The sequence below is a fragment of the Argentina anserina genome, chromosome 5 (assembly GCF_933775445.1).
Source record: "Argentina anserina chromosome 5, drPotAnse1.1, whole genome shotgun sequence".
Taxonomy (NCBI): Eukaryota; Viridiplantae; Streptophyta; class Magnoliopsida; order Rosales; family Rosaceae; genus Argentina; species Argentina anserina.
Window position 1 is genome coordinate 20,561,887 of NC_065876.1, and position 19,346 is coordinate 20,581,232.

Genomic DNA, 19,346 nt, shown 5'->3' on the forward strand with positions numbered 1-19,346 from the left:
GGAAATCATGTTCGAGTTGAAAAAGGAGAAGAGGAGGCCGGCCTAGCTACTCCTAGTTGGACCAAGAATGTTGCCGTGCAGCCCTTAAGTGATCTCCCTAGTGGACTTGGTTTCCTACATCAAGTTGAATATGGAGTACATGAATCAAAATCCATAACAAAGAGGATTTCAGTTTCCCAATTGGTTTCTATCTCCTAAATGGGACAGCAAGAGGCTTCCTAAACTCCTATATATAGAGGCTCGGCCTCTCCATTCAGATCATCATCAACCTTACACACAAACACAAGCCTAGCTCTGCCGAATTCATCCCTCACCCTTCCAAGAAATCCTAAAACCGATTCCATCATTCCCCACCAATCAATAGCCTTCAAGCACGCTTGTGAAGAAGGTTTCATCCCTTAGAAGCCACGGCTACACTTGTGGATTGCTTGATTTATAAAGTGTAACCATGATTCACTCTTTGTTTCAATTCGGTTTTTGGTTTTTCTTGTTCTTGGATGAGCATGCGATTTGTGTAGAGTAAACTTGTTTCGATTTTGTCTATGAGATAGTTACTTGTTTCAAATTATATAAGGTTGCAATTTTAGGTTTTGTTCTATGATTTTGGTTTCTGCCGTGATCTATTCTTGAGTGATTTCGAAAGTATCTTTGTGTTATGTATACGCTTGTAGCATGATATATAGGTTGTTGGATTTATGACTTATGCTATGAACATGTTTATCTTTTCTATGTGATTTTCGAAATTGCATGCTTGGGGGTTAAGTAGGTGACATGCTTAATGAATTCAATATGCGTGGCTTTGGAATTGCATGGTAGGATAAGTATGTTAGATTTCGATTAAGACCGCTTGGAATGAATCGAATGTGTTAAGTGTCTATGTGTTTAGATTACTGCTTAAAACCCTAATTGCATGATCCAACCTTAGTTATTCATGATAGTGTCTCGGCATGACTCTTAAAGGAGAACTAGAACTGGTTTTCGTTAGCTTTGTATGATTTGTTTTGGTTATGTATTATGTGTTGGTTGGTTGATCACATGTATATATTAGTTTAGGTTTTATTTACTGTTTTTATGATTCAATCCGAAACCTATATCAAACCATTTATATCTTTATGAATTCTGGTAAGTACTTGTGATCCTAAGCCCTGGATGGATCCCCAGTTTGTGAACGATACCCTCTTGCTTTATACTACTAACGATGCTTACATGGTTAAATATTGATGTCGAGTAATCGAGCAATCATCAAAGAGATTTTGCGATGTAGCGCATTGTTGTGAAATGTGTGTATACGATATATAAATATTTTGTAGCGTGTGTAAAATGAAATTGCTTCACTGACATATTACATGATCTACTCACTGAGCTCGTGGTTTTGCTCACCCATCCACTTTTACACTCTTTTGTAGAGAAGTTTAGATTTTACCAAGCTGGGGTCGGAACCGGCGTCCGGTGCATTAAAAGCCACCGACCTCGGGACTGAGGCGTGACAATATGCTACACGGTACTTGACTCGAGGAGATTCTCCTATCACATATCATCAAATAGTGGAGACATTCCAAGCATGTTGATGTCATTAAGGGAACCCGGAAGTCCAAAATATGCATGCCAAATCCAAGTTATATACGATGCAACTGCCACTAAAATGATTTTTGGTTTTCCTTTATGATCGGTGAAATGTCTTGCCATGAAGTGGAACAGTTCTTCCAACTCCAATGCATATAGTTAAGACTTCCAACCATTCTAGGGAACCCTCTTTTATCTGCCACATCGAGCAATTGCCGCAAATCCGTTGGTGATGGTTGACGGAGGTAATGGTTGTGGTACACATTCCAGATTGCTCTGGTAAAGTGTTGCAAAATCTCCATAGCTGAAGATTCAGCTACATCAAGGAACTCATCACACATATCCCCAAGAAGGCCGTAAGCAAGCATTCTCATGGCACATGTTATCTTATGTTCGACAGAGAAGCCACCTCTATCAAAAGCGTCACACGTTTGGACGAAGTAAGGATCGTGGTTGGTAACTTCACGCATCATCTGGTCAAATAAATGAGAACGCATTCTGTATCTTCTACGAAAAATATTACATGGAACCTACATGGTGAAGTGAAGTACATAGCCTTTAATCGCCGATCCATGTCTTCCCGCTCTCTTGGGATGTACCACCTGCCTTCTCGAGAACCACCCCATTGCGATTCTTCCTCTTGGATCCTTTGGATTTTCTGAAGGAGCTGCTTGCATTACTAAGGCTCTTTTGACGATTCCTTGTAATAAAATCTTCTTCCTCCTTCTTCAACATTTTTAGCCTATTCATTGCTGCAAATCACTAAAGTTATCGAGTGAAAAAGGAGAAGCTCAAATTCTGATTTGAGGGAGAGAAATGTCTGTGAATTGGTGAGTTTGATGTAGTGCCGGGTATGGTATTTAAACGCAATGAAAATAGGATAAGATATGACATGTTGGAGATAAAAATCTTAAACGCAATCTCACCAGCCTGTCAAGCAACGACACGTGGTGCGTCAATATTTATTTAATTTATTCTCAAATTTCTTATCGAAATTGTATTTATTTTAGAAATAGGCATTGACACGTGGTGGATAAAAATTAGCAATCTCACCGTCACGTAAACATTTTACATATGAAAAAAGACACATTCGTATTTTAGTTGGAATAAGCAAATTGAGTCAAAATTAATATTTTACTATTTTCAGAAAATATTTTTTTGTTGCTTTTTAATTAAATAACCTATATATTTTATATGATGTATAAATACAAGAAACTGCTAAATTATAAATGATATAAAATATAAATTGATTAAAATTTAAACTTGAGTGTGGGTTTGGGTTACTCTTGTTGGAGATAAACAATCAAGGTGCCCAAAATGGGTTTGGGTGACCCAAAATTTGAATGAGTAGATTGATGGAGATCCCCTTATGTTCGGTTGTGGTACATATCAGTTCTTTACACCTTTTTTGCAAAAATATAGCTAGAATCTAAGTGAAGGAGCCAAAATCTAGCACACTCTGTATCACAGCAAAACACACAGCATGACAAAAATAGGGAAACAAATTTTCCGACTACCTTCTATTTGCCAATCTTGTGCCAACTCTTCTAAACTCATGTTATGTGTCAAATTACTTAATTATTATTTAAATATTAGTTGAGAAAAAACACATGAAATGCATTTAGAATGATGAATACAAGGTGAACAAGTGAATGATAGTCACTAAATTTGTTTACTAAAAACATGGCCTCATATACCCGTCATTAACATTATAATCTCTGCATAAAAAATAATGGATACAAATCTGAATCAATGTTACTATTGACCATACCCCAAAACAGCTGAAGATTGTTTGATTAAGAAAAGAGAAACCACTAGGGATGGATATGCTTTATATTCTTACTTTGGAATTTGATTTCTAATTTTATATTAGAGATAGAATAGTGCTTCCAATTTCTTAAGTTCATAACATTTGAAATAGTCTCCTAATAACCTTTGTGCTCTGATCTCTCTCTCTCTCTCAAGTGACAAGTCTCACCCTCTCTCTTTCACCCTTTGCTTCTCCTCAACGTTGGGTAGCCTACAAAGCCATAAAAATTCCAAATTACAGAAAAGAATGAAAAGTTTTTTTTGGTAAGTGGACTCAAAGCGTGTGTGGGTGAGACTTGGAGAATGAGAAGGTAGAGTGAGTCTGAGAGAAAAAAAATAAAAAAGCCAATCAGAAAATAAAAGCTCTATTCTTTCTTCTTCTTCTTCTTCTTCTTCTTCTTCTTCTTCATACCCACCATGAACACTTGTCTCTGACATCTTCCATTCACCTTCTTCCTTCTTCTTCTTCTCTGCTTTGAGTGAGATACGAGACCTAACTCTCTCTCTCTCTCTCTCTCTCTCTCTCTCTCTGTAGACAGAGACAGTCCCAGATGCTCTGCAAATGGGGAAAGGTGAGAAAAGCCTGCACCAGCAGCACCAACAGCAGAGTCACGAGACACACAACGCTTGTGGGTTCATCTGTCCGGAATGTTCCAGATTCTTCAACAGAATCGCCCAGGAGTTGAATTTCCGGTGCGTCTTTGTTTTGATTCTCGGGTTGTCGGTTTTCCTTTCTGGGATCTTCTGGATCCTTCCTCGCCATTCGGTCAAATTCGGGTTCGATGCCAAACAGGAGATTAAGCTTGCTGGTAGGTCCAATTGTTCGTCTCTCTTTTTTTTTTGTTGCGTTTTTGGGTTCATTTTATTTTTCAGCACAATAATGAGATTTGGATGACTTGAGCAAATGGGTTTGTGGTTTTAGATTAGGGTTAAATTTGGTGGGTTGGGGATCTTTTTCTTGGTGTTGGTTCGCTGGTGGTTTACCTAATTATAAATTTATAATGATGTATGTTGTTGACCGTATTCTATAACTCTGGTCTTGCATTGTTGGACTAATCCGGCTGTATATAGGATTTTTCCTTGTTTAAGCATTGCTGGCGTTTCGAGGGGATTTGTATGCAGCTTATTCATTTGTAGTCACCTGTTTGCTTTGCAAATTAAAACCTGGGAAACTTGGGATTTTACTTTGCTGTCAGATTAACGAGTGCCCGTCGCGAATTAGGCGTCGTGTCCTCCCACCCCAACAGCATTAGCCAGGAATTTGGCAACTGCTGAGAACCAATAGATCTCAACAGCCTTATAAGCATTCTCAGATTCTGATGTACTAACATGTGCGTAAGCCAATCCATCATAGAATGTATTGACACCTCAATATATTAAAGCCACACATAACGGTTTTAAAATATAGTTAGTCTAAGGCAATCTGTTAAGTCTCTCAACCTGTAAGTATGGCAGCTACAAACCCCTCAGTCGTCTGTCTTGAGATGCAAAGGCATTGTATTATACCTGCCAAAGTTCTCTAAGCTTTTGATGACACCTTCTCACATGACTAGATTCAAAGTATGTTGTTATTATCATAGTCATTACTATTCATCAAAACTGCAAATATGGTAAGACTGGACCAATTTGTTAGTTTTGTTGGAGATAATTACTGCCGAACTAATATAGCCTTATCTAATTAACGCGTTTGCACCTACCATAGTATACATTCCCCAGCTTCAAAGAGATGATTACCAATGATTTTTGTACAAGGTCAAAAGAGTAATTGGTGATTGGTTTTTGAAAATAGTTATATGCAGTAGTATTTTTTTTGCTCAGATGTATGCTATTTCTTGCTTTGACCAAGTAAATAGAAGATGCTTAGTTTTACCTGTATCTATTTCAGCCACAGTTCAGGCATACTTCAGACTGGAAAAGCCAGTTCGGGAGCTTGTTCCACACATTGGACTATTGGAATACGATATAAATGGGGAAATAGGTGTTCCAGATACAAAGGTACTATTTCAAGCTTCTTCCATCATATACCGTACCATTTTTCAGTCCAACAAAGTGCACAAACAAACTAAATCCTGCCTATTGTCAACAGGTGGCTATTTTGTCCATGCATCAATATGGTGCATCTAACTGGACTGATGTGGTGTTTGGTGTTCTTTCTGATCCTGTGAATGTTCCGATAGCTCCAGTGTCCGTAAGTGTGTTGAGATCATCTTTGGTTGAGCTGTTCCTTAAGCGATCTAATCTTACATTGACGGAATCAATGTTCGGGCAACCATATATGTTTGAAATTCTGAAATGTCCTGGGGGAGTTACTGTGATTCCTGGGCAAGCTGCTTCAATCTGGCAGATACCGCAGATTCTGTTTAACTTCACTCTCAATAATTCAATAACTGAAATAGTTGATAATTTTGGTGAACTGAAGGAGCAATTGAGATTTGGGTTGCATCTAAGGCCTTCCGAGGTATGACACCTATTTTATCATCCATTTCATCATTTCTCTCTACACAGCAGGATATGGGTTCTGATGGGTTAATTTTTTTTTTTCATTGGGCTTACCAGTGTACAAAAAAATTAAGCTATTTAGATGCACACAGTCATTTCTTATATATATTTAAGATTCTTATATTTGGTGAGCTTATTGTCAAACCATTTAGGATCAATGGGTAGGAAAAAGAGAGTGCCTCTATCCATTTCTATTTATTATTTGATTGGATTTATGGAGAATTAATGGGAGGAATTCTTAGAGAAGTGTACTTTGTGTTTCAGTTTACGTTACTTGTCAAGAAGTTTTACATTCTTCATAATTGTTGTGATCAGGTTACTAAGTTCTCAAAAAAAAAAAAAAGAAGAAAAAAGGTTTCTAAGTTCAATTTTTTGTTTCTTTAGTTGGGTCTTGTATGCTAGTTTAACTGGTTTTATCTTTTTAGATACAACCCCGTGCAAGTCCGAGGACAAGTCATAGTTTGAGGAAGAAAAGATGTTATCTTAAATTATATAGTTTTCCCTGCAAGTGTAATATTGAATGAAAGCATTTTATGTGAAGCATCGGAGTGAATCCAGTATCGATCCTTGAGTTTTGCAAGTACTGGAATGTCTCAAACTTTAGTTTTTTGGTCATGGTGTCTGAGATCCTGGTGTCTAGGTAGTAAGTATACTGCATCAGTATTATGACATGATGTCCCGATGACCCATCATTTGTATCAAGATCCTTATGACAGATAGCCAGTTCCATGCCCCATGTATCAATTTATGTGTGCATTGTTTCCAGTTATGTGTATAGTAACGCATAGTCTTTAGCGTATACAATAGATGGCCACTTTAAGTGCTAGATATAGTATACTTGGTTCTTTAATAGTTATTAATGACCCAAATTATCAAATATTATAGTAGCATTATTGCCCCAACTATTTTGCACTCAACTGAAAGTTATTTTCTTATCTTTATGCAGGATGTGTTTTTGCAAGTAACAAACTCTTTGGGTTCAACTACAGACTCCCCAGTTGAAGTTCAAGCTTCGCTTATGTCTGCTTTTGGGGGACTTCTGCCACAGAGATTGAAACAGTTGGCCCAGACAATTACAGGTTCTCCTGCAAGAAATCTCGGTCTTGATAACACTGTCTTTGGTAAGGTCAAAAGTATCAGATTATCCTCCTTTCTGAAGGGTACGCTTTCTGCCACTCCAATTCCTTCTCCAGCTCCATCACCAGAACTTAGTGATTATGCAGGACCATCAATCTCTCCAAATCCTGCTCCAACAGTTTATTCTCCGGCACCTTCACCCTCCAAAACTGGACATCCTCCTCGGCCATGTTTATACCATGGTCCTGAAGTTCCTCCAAACTCCTCGCCAACTCCTCATTCTAACCCTAATGCCCCCCCTACTTATGCACCTAGCACCTCTCCTTATTCACCTTCTTTGAGTCCCTCATCTCAAGTGGCCCCACATGTATCACCTGCGCCTGTAATGTTCTATGCTAATCCAGGCTTCAAGAGAAGTGCAAGAGGCTTGAGGTCTCCATCCCCCGCCCCAAGCCCATCATGTAAGTTGCAATTAATGATATTTCTTCTTTTGTCTTACATGGAATAATAAATAGCTTGACACACTATTATCTTCTTCTTTTTTTGGTGGCTTTTCCTTACATTTTACCTAACTACCTATAGATAGACTTGCTAGATTCAGGTTGATGAGAAATTATGACCGTCCCTTTTTCATTACATTACATAGTAGCATCCCTTATTGATAAAATTTTTTAGCAATTAAAATCATCCTATTTTAGTCAATTAGGTCTCTGCTTTAATGAAGTGCTATCAGTGGCTATACAACTTTGATACTATGGTCTTGATATAGTAGAGATGGCCCGGCTCTACCAATACAGGTTATATAAAAAGTTTTTTATTTGTAGAATTTTGTAATTGACCAGATCCTTATACAATCAAATGTGATTGAGGATGTTTGTATAAGTTGTGTATGTTATGGAGTGAGGTGCAGAAGTGGGCATGAGGTCTGCAACTAAGACAACAAAATTTTGTGATAAAAAAAAGTACAAAAGACAGAACCAGTGACCAAGTTTTTCACGGTCACTTGTTATTTTTGTCTTTAGCTGATTATAAAATCTAATCTAACTATTAGCATTCTCTACAAGTCTATGATATTTTTTTTGAATAAAAGTTTATTTCAAGTGTTTTTGTTAATTACCTGATTTTCTAATTTTGCAGCTTTAGCAGTAGGACCTTTCTATAAGGAAATCCAACTATTGGGATGCTGTGGACTCCTGATCTTTCATCTCTTTTGTTGGTGAAGTGGATAGTTCATTTCCATGATACAACAAGAAATGTAGCAAGCATACATAAAACCATAGCATAATGATCTACCATGCCCAGTTTTGTTTGGCGAGGATGGCAGTGTGCCAATGCAAAAGATTGACAGGACATGTTTGGTAAGCAAGACACAAGTGTTTCAAAAGATGAGTGCAGGTCAAAGCCAAAAGGTGGCAGGCCTCGCATTTTGCTTGTACATTTTCTGATCTCACAGATGCAGGATGTTCTTTCCAAAGGGAAACCTCTTAAAGATAGTGTGAGTCTGTGACCAGTTGAAGCATGCCTTTCTTGCAGATTTTTCTAAAGGAACCGTTCCTTACATTAAATCAATTGTAAATTAGACAGGCTCTTTTAGAGCATCTGCAATGCCAGGCCAAGTAAAATTGCTGCACCAATGTGTACAGGATATCATATATACTTTTGAAAAGTGCTAGATAGATACACCTTTATATGAAAAATGTCATCATAAAGTGATAAAACCGAGCTATCTAATTTACTAACGTTTTTCTGTTTCTTTAACTCTGGTGCAAGCAAGAATGATCGTTTAGCTTTTCTCAGTATCAATCGATTCTTACATAAACATATAAGAGTTTTTTTCACCAACAGTTCCTCAACTCTGGTATACCTACTAATGTGATACCTCAACTCTTAATCGTACCAATGTGATACCCAGACTCTAGTATTGTTATCATTGAAGTACTTCCGTCAGTTTTTTTTCAACTTCTCCGTCATCTTGGTGACGTGGCAAGTACGTGAGGCCCACAAAGAGGGTTAAAAGACAAAATTAACCCCATCTGAGAGGAGCAATGTTTTTCCCGCCCTTTACCTTGAGAAAGACACCCAACAATTTCAATTTTGACGCCAATTTTCCCTCTCTACTCCTTAATTTGTGTCTCTTATCTAAACTAAAGAACTACTGCCAACCAGTCGGCCACAATCTGATAAAACCTAAATCAATCTCACTTTCTATTTGTACCCTAGCACTTGTTAAACTAACATAATAAATATAGAAATTTATATGGAACATCTCATTTCCACAATCTCATAAGAATATAGAAACGCATAACTTAACGAAATTCAAATACATGTTTAAGTACCATTAGTTGCCACCTTTTATGTTGATCTGCCATGATTTTTGCTTGTAAAAACTAATGGTACTTAAACATGTATTTGAATTTCGTTAAGTTATGCGTTTCTATATTCTTATGAGATTGTGGAAATGAGATGTTCCATATAAATTTCTATATTTATTCTGTTAGTTTAACAAGTGCTAGGGTAAAAATAGAAAATGAGATTGATCTAGGTTTTATCAGATTGTGGTCGACTAGTTGGCGGTAGTTCTTTAGTTTAGATAAGAGACACAAATTAAGGTGTAGGGAGGGAAAATTGGCGCCAAAATTGGAATTGTTGGGTGTCTTTCTCAAGGTAAAGAGCGGGAAAAACATTGCTCCTCTCAGATGGGGTTAATTTTGTCTTTTAACCCTCTTTGTGGGCCTCACGTACTTGCCACGTCACCAAGATGACGGAGAAGTTGAAAAAAACTGACGGAAGTACTTCAATGATAGGAATACTAGAGTCTGAGTATCACATTGGTACGATTAAGAGTTGAGGTATCACATTGGTAGGTACACCAGAATTGAGGGACTGTTGGTGAAAAAAACTCAACATATAAAGCTTATATAGTGGTAAACTAGTAGCATTCAGGCTCTATCATTTCAAAAGTCAAAGGGTGATTATCATCCCGCTTGAACGTATTGGTGGTACATGATGGTCTGAAGTAGCAATAGGGAAAGAAAGAGTATGGAAAACACCACCGACAGTGTTGGCCAACTTAGCTTCCCACATAATGGTCGTCATTGTGTTACCGGCAAAGCCATCATCGTTCCTACCATGATAGTCATTGTTTCACTCTATACAACAATCTTATATATATATACGGGGTTTTTCAGGTAAGGAGGCTCTTATCTTAACTTAAGATATGAATTTTCATTTTTGACTAATTTTTCGGTCGCATAACTTCGATTTTTTACTCAAAATATGAACGGTTCAGGTTCGGCAAATTCAATACGTCCATTGGTTTTGATTAGTTTGAAACCTTAACGATCATGAAATCGGCTAAAATTTTGTGGAGATGATCTATACATTATAACTTAGATATTAGACGGTGGAGATGTGAAAACTCGATCGAAAAGTTGATAAAAAATGAAAATCCGTACCTTAGCTTAAGGTACGGACCTCCTTACCTGAAAAGCTCCGTATATATATATATGTATATATATACATGTATATATATACAAGGCTTTTCAGGTAAGGAGGTCCTTATCTTAGCTTAAGGTATGGATTTTCATTTTTGACCAACTGTTCGATCGAGTTTTCACATCTCCACCGTCTAATATCTAGGCTATAACGTATAGATCATCTCCACAAAATTTCAGCCGATTCCATAACCGTTAAGGTACTCATAACTTCGATTTTCTACTCAAAATATGAACGGTTCAGGTTCGGCAAATTCAATACGTCCATTGGTTTTGATTAGTTCGATACCTTAACAATCATGAAATCGGCTGAAATTTTGTGGAGATGATCTATACGTTATAACCTAGATATTAGACGGTGCAGATGTGAAAACTCGATCGAAAAGTTGGTCAAAAATGAAAATCCGTACCTTAAGCTAAGATAAAGACCTCCTTACCTGAAAAGCTCTGTGTATATATATATATATATATATATATATATATATACAGTCCCTATCCAGAGTGAAGGTTCACTCTGAAGTTTCAGAGTGAAGTTCCAATTTTGACACACTTTTCGGTCAAATTTTTTCACCATAAGTGATTTAATATTTAGGTATGCTATTCAAGATCATCTCTACAAAATTTCATCTAATTCGGACATCGTTACGGTATTGAAATTAGATTAAATCAATGAATGAATTAAAACTGTTCAACGTGAACCGTTCGTGTAAATCTCAATTTTAAAAGCTCAAATCATTGTAAAATTGTAATAAGAGAAGTTGATAATGTAGACCAAAGTTGGATGATAAGAGAAGTAATAACATGATACCAGAAGATGATCTAGAATGGATCAATTAACATCTGACTTAAAGCATATATGGCTTCAAGAGGATCAAAATTGGAAATTATGTCTAATATGGCCAACTAGTTCCTCACAATTCCATATAGCACGGTTACTTTAACTGAGAACGTAGAAGTACAATTCTTTGAGCTACGTAGTACCTGGAAAATGCATAGGATCTAGTTTTTCTGTTGAAGAGGTGGAAAATAGGAGCATTGTCAGTATAAATCCTTTGTCTCTCAGTTGGTGAAAATTCGTACTTCCAGGCAGGTCCTAGAAGCCATGATGTGGCAGCTCCACCAAGCAAGCCTCCCAACTGAAAATTCACATGTCGCCCAAAACAAAGATAAGGATTTTGGCGAACAATGCAGAGGTATCCTCTGTTGTGCTAATAACTATAAAGTACACTTGAAGTACTCATCACCAATATGAGGCCATTCAGCGAAAATGTTAGCATATTCAACTTTTATTGAGAATGTTAAGACTTGTGAGTCACACTGTCAGTATCACTTTTATATTTTACAACATATTTAAAGCTACATGCGTAATCGTTAATCTTCTAGGCTAAAGGAACAAGGATGCAAAACAGATGCAAGATCTAGCTTCAAACCATGCTGGTCAAAGTTTTGAGCAACATTTTGTAGGTTTGAAATTCACACATGCAATACATGGGTGATGCAATTTACAGATAATAGTTGCGACACACTTATATTATAGGTTCACTTCTTTTCATCTTCTATATGGAAACCTAGTAGCGACACATATACTATGTAGTTTAAGAATTTCTAACACTGAAAGCTCTTGTGATGCCAGAATTTCCTTTCATAACTCTAGAAGTGATTCACACCACCCTACCATCCATTTTGCAGAATCGAAGGCTCACAGTAGCATTCCCACAGCTTATCCCTTGTCCAACACCACAGCTAGTCCTAATTTATTGAAGGCAATATTATGCTGGACATCTCCGTGGTAGGGCCTACACTGTTCAATTAATAGCAATTCACCTGAATATGTACACAAACAAACATATCAGATTGAAATGCAGACTTTATAAACAGAAAGCCTAAGATTTGGAAGCATACCAGGAGGTGACCAACATTTGCATGCAAAAACGAACTTGTGACCAGCGTCCACAACTGCCCTTCATCGATCAGCCTATTTATCTGCGTATATAACAAGACTTAGAAAAGAAAAAAAAAAAAACCCATACTATCATCTTCTGTAATGAAAGAATATGTGCACATATTCTGAATTGCAAGTCTTACCTTGGCACCCCATAGGATCAAGTCGTTTTGTGTTCCAACTTGTGCAATATAAACTCTGTTCCCATCATACATCAAACAGTACAATATGATCTATATAAACAACATGCCGTTCCTTAATCTGTGTTTTATAAGTGAATTGTAGAGTGATTGATACTCACATGATGTTAAGAGCAAGCAGAACATTAGTCCACTCTCTTCCAGTGAATAAGCTAGAAAACATGTTAGAGTTGGGCACGTCTTCATTTGAGACATCATTGCTGTTGTCTCTTCCATCAAAGAAACTAAAGCAAACCGAAGGATGAGTTGACAAGGCCTTCAACTTATGCAAGGGACTGATATGACCAAGTTGTTTCTGGGTTTTGCAACAGACAAGAGATAGATGGATGGATGTTAGTTGCAGCAATCAAAGCATTGTGAATGAAACCCAATTACATGAAATCAAAAGGGTCCAATTATAGAAGAACCTGAAAGTAGGAGCGCAGAAGAGAATGAAAGCGGGAGTGATGAGCGAGGCTCCGAAGTAGCAGAGGCGAGGAGATGAAGGGGCCTTGGACCCCAGTTGGGTAGCGAGAACCAAGGGGATTGGAGCTCACTTATACCCTTCAACTCAAATTATCAATCAACCTCTGGAACCATTGTAGAGTGAGCGGTAAAGGCTTGGGGGTGAGTAAAAGTAAAAATAAGTGTAAAACTGAGAGAACGCAAGTAGCGTGTTATGATTCACTGTTAGGAGTTAGTGGGCGTTTTTTTTTTTTTTGACTTTTTCCAAGCTATATATAAGGGGATAATTTTCTTCCTTGTATGGAAAATACCATAACGATAAGTTATGTGTATATATAGATACCTACCCTTTGTGTTAAGTTTCACACAACACTTCTCAAACTTTGATCTACATTCCATTATAATCTCTTGTTCTCACAATGAAGTCTCTATTCTTCATCACATTTCTCGTACTCTGTCACAACACAATTGCCGATGATCTCATCGACAAACTTGCAAGAAAGCCTCAGAGACTCAAAAAAGCTTGAACTACACCTTTTGTGTCTCAACCCTCGAGGCCAACCCAAAAAGCAAGGGTGGAGACCTTGTAGGACTAGCCGACATCGCACTTGGCCTAGCCAGAATCAAGGTGACGAGCATCCAGTCTACCATTTCAAAGCTAGTGAGCCATCCAAAAGCTGACAAGGGTAGTTTAAGAGCTTGTGCATTAGCCTTCTCAATAGCAATGATGCCCTGGAAACGGCTACAATTTATTTCAAGTCCAAAGATTATGATATGGCTATGGTGTACGTACGCGAGGACACTAAGGATGATCAATGTATTGAAGAGAAAGGAGAGGGAGAGGGAGGAGTTTTTCTAAAAGAAATTACCGGTGCTTGTAAACAATTGAAGAAGCCGATGTGGATATTGCTTCTGGTCACCTGCTTGAACTGGATTGCATGGTTCGGCTTCTTACTATTCGACACAGATTGGATGGGAAAGGAGGTGTACGGAGGCACAGTCGGGAAAGGAAACCTGTATGGCATGGGAGTTAGGGCTGGTTCATTAGGCTAGGGCTCATGCTCAACTCTGTTGTGTTGGGAGTCATGTCTCTTGGTATCGTCTACTAGGTTAGCAAGGAAGGTGCTAATCAACTTTGGGAAGTGGTAAACTTTCTGCAAGCAATATGTCTACTCATGACCGTACTGGTCACTGAGTTGGCTGAGAAGCATCGACATGCTTATGTGAATAAATTGTTGCCACCCCCTTACCGGTATCAAGGCCGGTGCATTGCTTATATTTGCTGTGTTGGGAATACCTCAGGCGGTGACCTACAGCGTTCCCTTTACCATGGCCTCCATCTTTTGCAGCAACTCTGGCGGAGGACAAGGGCTTTCGTTGGGAGTCTTGAATATTGCAATTGCCGTACCACAAATGTTTGTATCTCTACTAAGCGGACCTTTGGATGCTGCTTTTGGAGGTGGTAACCTACCGGCGTTTGTTTTAGGAGCTGGAGTAATAAGTGGAATCCTGGCCGTGACTCTTCTACCGTCTCCTAAACCTGATGATAGTCCAACTGAAAACGTTTTAACTATTGTCTAAAGACCTAGTCCCAAACTCCCAATTAATTAGTTTTTAACTTTGTATTAGGAATTAGTTTTTCAGTTTGTTCTGAAAATTTGGATGTACTGGTTTTTACATGTATTTATTAGAGACAAATTTCATATGAGCCAAGAGTTGGATCAAGCTTAGTTTTCTATTTAATTGAAGTATGCAATGTATTCATAAATTGTCGATGTATTTATATTGGAATGAAACGGATAGTTATTCCACAAACAAAAAGAGGATCACAAGAGAGGAGAGAGAACTAACCTGAAAGAAGAAATGAAGCAAAAGTGGTGAGAGAGAGAGAGAGAAAGAGAGAGAGGAAACTGGGCTCGACATTGGAACATATATTCTTTCAGTCGAAAGTCCATAATATACTGAAATAGCTACCTAATTTTATCGTGTACTAATTAAATCCCAGTGAGAATCCAAGTTAGGAATACCCTTTAATACCAACGAACTGACCACATTCATAAACACACATCGGAGGTTAGGTTGAAGTTTCTGTAGCAGCAGAAGCAAGAATTGAAGAGCTTACAGCCATTTTTGTGCTTGTAATCTCAGATCTAATTCCTCAACAATCTAAAATCAGGTTCTCCCCCACTCTATCTTGTAAACAGGATTAAGAGTTTAATTACACTCCAAAATATGTAGACACTTTTTTTTAAAAACAAACAGTACCAATCTAGTAATTAAACAGGTTAGCTATGAAACTTAATCAAGCTTCTTTTATTTTAAATCCAGTAAACAACTCAAAGCAAACTGGAAACCTCATAACTTGTATCATCCCATAACAGAAGAGCTGCAACTTAAACAAAATGAGGGTCAACATTCAACAACAAAGATAATGACATCTTTGAAGAAAACAAGATTGAACCATCAATTTCTGTAGATAGGCCTTTTGTTTTTGTTACATATCTACGTCATGCATGGCTTGAACATTCAATATGGTAAATCTGTTTATACAGATATTCTGTGATTTTAGCTTTCTTTTTATTTGTGTCCTTCAGCCAGTTTCATTTGGTCTGTAATTTTAATAAAACATGATACCACTATATGCTCAAGTTTGCTAATGGGAAGTTGTACGTAAAGTATAGGAACAACGTTCATTTCCTACCAATTCACTATACAGTCAGATTTTTTTCTCCACTTTTGACAGTTTACACAATCAACATGATTCAGTTGACAAATTAAGCAATGTAAACCCAGCTTCACAAATAACCAACACTCTTGCCTGAAAAAGTATTAATTCTCTTACGATTTGATTATAACATGTAGAACTATTAAGGTGTAAAGAAACAATCATTACCAATTGAACAATTGTGTGTAGTTTGCATTACAAGTAATCATTGTGTCAGTATTTCGTCTCGATAGATAATATAAGTAGCAAAACTCAGATCAGCTCCTTTTGGATAAATGCTTCAAGTGCCAAAACTGAACACTTGAAACTGCAATGCAGACATCCAATGACATTATGCTAAACCACACCACCCTGGTGTGTATCTGAGTATATACAAAACCAAGGATATATACTATTACAATCTAAAAAATAGAAAAGAGTGCAGAGTGCATAGACGAGAATGTGCCATGACTTCGCTTGTGTTCCTCGTCGCTGCTCCAAGAGCAGAGGAGTTCGTGACGATAAGAAATTTTCACTCCAAGTAGTGTGAAAGTTCAAAGATCACACCTTACTCCATGACCAACATATACAAAATTATCACAATGATGTTCACACTCAGAAATCTGGCTCAATAATATCAGCACTTTCTTAACTATTTTCAATTAAAAATAGCTAGGATGAACGTCTGAAAAAAGGAACGCAATGCCACATCCATTTAGAGTCAATTTGGCAACACATTTATCTGCACTATCTTCCTCAACAAACCAATAGCATCAGCAATAATTCCTTTCATCATATAACCCTTTTTGAGAGAAGAATAACTGAATAAGTAATGAAGTAAATGAAATTAATCAAGACCACCAAAAGAGCCCAGAAAACAACAATCAACACCTGTTGGTTTAGACTACCAAACTAGAAAAACATAAGAAAATAATCGATATATACTCGGTAAAAACAGCCCCTCAAATAGATATCAATTAAGCTTCATCAATAACTGTTTGTGCTTGAGCATTCTGGCTGAAAGAGGTAGATATATGCATTACCACTTTGTAGGACTGGCCCATATAATCAATCCCGTTCACCCAGTGGCTTGAAACCAACGACAACCATTTCAGTGTGAGAATAGAACTGATGCCCACATCAGTACCTGTAATCCGGAGCAACTTCAGCGCCCATAGATAAAAAGTGTTCAGATTAGGTACAAACTGCGTGTAAAATTGAAATTCTACAATCTCATAAGCAAATCAAACCAGCACCAGAATGTCTTTCAGTCAATGTAAACACAGGGAATGTTAAAGAAGTGAGAGCCACAAACCTGGAATGCTTACAAATCTTTTAGAACGAAACAAACGTCTTTTCCACCTTGCTTCTGCCAAAATCATCAGTGCAGAGTACATCAGACGAATGTAAACATGACTACTGAAACCATCATATATAAATTAGATCTATAAAAGGTAGGATAAATGAACAAGATGACCATCAAAGATAAGCTTGAAGGCCATATTACACTGGAATCAGAGCACTGCCCCAGTAAATAAAGTTAAAGCTAGAAGGGGACTTGTGAGAAAGGTGTCCAAATTGAAGTTAAACATTTAGATGTACCCAGAGCAACTACAACGACTCCTTAATCCTTATTAACTGAACAGTATCACTAGCTCCCAAGAGAATCAACAATGATGTACAAAGTAGATAGCAAATGCTCAATGAAGAGTTTTATCACAACCATTGACACTGATTGCTTAAAATTGCCCATGAGAATAGATTATCTTCAAAGTGCCTTATTAGACATGTAATAAAAACACTGGCATCTGAAGCTTATAGAGGAGACAGTGGTAACGGGTACAGTTTCCTTGGTTAATGCCTTCAAATCAGGTTGTTTAGCTACCTTTGTCTCTGAGGCCCCTTCTGCAGAAAATGAGTGCATTAGAGAGTGAGAGATAGTAAAGTAGTTAAATATCAAGACACCTAAGAGAGAAAATGCCTCTGACCTTAGACTTCTCAGCACTTCTCTTTGCTTTCTTCAGAGCTCCTGCTTTCAGGGCCCTCTCCTGTTCTTCCTGAAATCGAACAGCTGATTATACTTGGCTTTTGAACATGACCAATACGATGACCCATGGAGTTATATCTAAACAAGGAATAATTCAGATCAAGAAATGATCAAAGAACATAAATGTCTGTGGAATTGTTTTTCTCATTAGCTAGCATATTGAATGAAAGCATTATCATCACGAATTTATTCCAGAGAATTCCATCACGTGGTATGTGCATTAAACAATATAGATCAGCTCCTTCTGTCAATTCTGTGGTTATGATCAGCTAACAGATAAACTGTTCAAGTCCAACTCATTTACAACCTTAAAATGTAATATTGGGGAACCTAATTAAATTCCCTTTTTCCGATTGATTATCAAAGTTGTAATGCAGGGATAGTCATACAGGTTATGGAATTGACCCGGTTCTTTCTTATAGTAATAGTAACAACTACAGGCATGATGGATTGTATAAGGGTCTTATATATTGCTGAAAAAATCATGGTTTATTCAATTTAATTGCAGAAGAAATAGAAGAATCAAAAGAGAGCAAACTCAGATCACTCTAAGACTATAATGTGTATATTCTTTGTTAAAAAAATGTAACACTACAACTATTGCTTTATATATTCCTATAAAACTCAAATACCGATTCAATATAACCTATATTCTTAACAATTATTACTATGTGAGGCTAGCAAAGAACAACGTTAGGCTATCTTTGAGTAATACATACATTAATCATGTCTCCTCTGCCATTCCTTGCTCATATCAGATGCTTCATTCACTTCGTCATGATAACCATACCATGAAGATCCATCTTCAGCCGACAACTGAACCATACCATGATCTGAGACCATTGCTGAACACATAACATAAGGAAAACATCAGAAAAACTACAATAATCACCTGATGGAAATTTGATAGCTGAAATGGATGCAAAGAACAATAATCAGAGGCAAATGCAGAAGAGCACCAATTTTCACTTGCATACTAGACATGTCAGTATTTAAAGCATAATTTGACATTAGGTAGCATTTTATAAGCTGTCTAGAAACAGACATGATGCCCTCTCCAGAGACCACATATGGATGATATGAATGAAACCACAATCACAAACTGAACTGTCACCTAAACTCCATTCCTGATGCAAGAGTTATAAAGCAATTTCTGTATGTCATGTCATGCTCTGGAACAAAGTAGTATGTTCTGAATCCATGCATATTCAACGCATTTCGAAAACCAGAACCCAAATCCTTTGGAATGATAACACAGAGTGTCTAGTATGATCATCTAAAATATACAAAGCAGTTGCAGAATAAAAATGGAGATTGGAGATTAGCTTACTTCCAATCCAAACCGGATAGCCGAGTTGGATCAAAATGGAGAGGAGCTCTCTGAGACGGATTACTTTGAAAATAACCTACCCACCCAGTCACCCACCCCAAAAGTGACCATGACTGCAACTTAAAAACCAAACGCAGGTGAATTTAGGGGAGACGCGTCCCTTTATACTCTACGCGGATACAAATACATGACGTCATTTCTACGCTGACACCGCCAACGGTCATTTCCCAAATTTGA

The 19,346-nt window shown here is 37.4% G+C and overlaps 2 protein-coding genes, 1 long non-coding RNA gene and 1 pseudogene across 3 annotated transcripts; 2 read left to right on the forward strand and 2 right to left on the reverse strand.

Annotated features, from left to right (window-relative positions):
• Nucleotides 1-3,817: 3,817 nt before the first annotated feature.
• LOC126793529 (uncharacterized) lies at nt 3,818-8,665 on the forward strand. The gene is made up of 5 exons (XM_050520079.1): nt 3,818-4,181; nt 5,258-5,367; nt 5,459-5,830; nt 6,818-7,409; nt 8,086-8,665. The coding sequence occupies exons 1-5, from the start codon at nt 3,935-3,937 to the stop codon at nt 8,166-8,168; spliced, it is 1,404 nt and encodes a 467-aa protein (XP_050376036.1). The 5' UTR covers nt 3,818-3,934; the 3' UTR covers nt 8,169-8,665.
• Nucleotides 8,666-12,004: 3,339 nt separating this feature from the next.
• LOC126795703 (RHOMBOID-like protein 10, chloroplastic) lies at nt 12,005-13,427 on the reverse strand. The gene is made up of 6 exons (XM_050522479.1): nt 13,376-13,427; nt 12,992-13,119; nt 12,686-12,879; nt 12,528-12,582; nt 12,345-12,425; nt 12,005-12,266 (listed from the first exon to the last, which is right to left on the reverse strand). The coding sequence occupies exons 1-6, from the start codon at nt 13,425-13,427 to the stop codon at nt 12,252-12,254; spliced, it is 525 nt and encodes a 174-aa protein (XP_050378436.1). The 3' UTR covers nt 12,005-12,251.
• Nucleotides 13,428-13,802: 375 nt separating this feature from the next.
• Nucleotides 13,803-14,609, forward strand: LOC126795704 (sucrose transport protein SUC2-like; annotated as a pseudogene).
• A 1,967-nt stretch (nt 14,610-16,576) lies between these two features.
• On the reverse strand, nt 16,577-19,195 carry LOC126793541 (uncharacterized). The gene is made up of 4 exons (XR_007672075.1): nt 19,110-19,195; nt 18,499-18,624; nt 17,721-17,857; nt 16,577-17,637 (listed from the first exon to the last, which is right to left on the reverse strand). It is a non-coding gene; the product is annotated as an uncharacterized LOC126793541 (long non-coding RNA).
• Between the last annotated feature and the right edge of the window lie 151 nt (nt 19,196-19,346).

Coding starts and splice junctions, on each gene's coding strand:
- LOC126795703 (XM_050522479.1), bottom strand. CDS start 13,427: ATGGAATGTAGATCAAAGTTTGAGAAGTGTTGTGTGAAACTTAACACA. Junction 13,120..13,375: donor TGTGAAACTTAACACAAAGG/GTAGGTATCTAT, acceptor GAAGGGTATAAG/TGAGCTCCAATCCCCTTGGT. Junction 12,880..12,991: donor TTCTGCGCTCCTACTTTCAG/GTTCTTCTATAA, acceptor TGCAAAACCCAG/AAACAACTTGGTCATATCAG.
- LOC126793529 (XM_050520079.1), top strand. CDS start 3,935: ATGGGGAAAGGTGAGAAAAGCCTGCACCAGCAGCACCAACAGCAGAGT. Junction 4,182..5,257: donor ACAGGAGATTAAGCTTGCTG/GTAGGTCCAATT, acceptor TATCTATTTCAG/CCACAGTTCAGGCATACTTC. Junction 7,410..8,085: donor CCCCGCCCCAAGCCCATCAT/GTAAGTTGCAAT, acceptor CTAATTTTGCAG/CTTTAGCAGTAGGACCTTTC.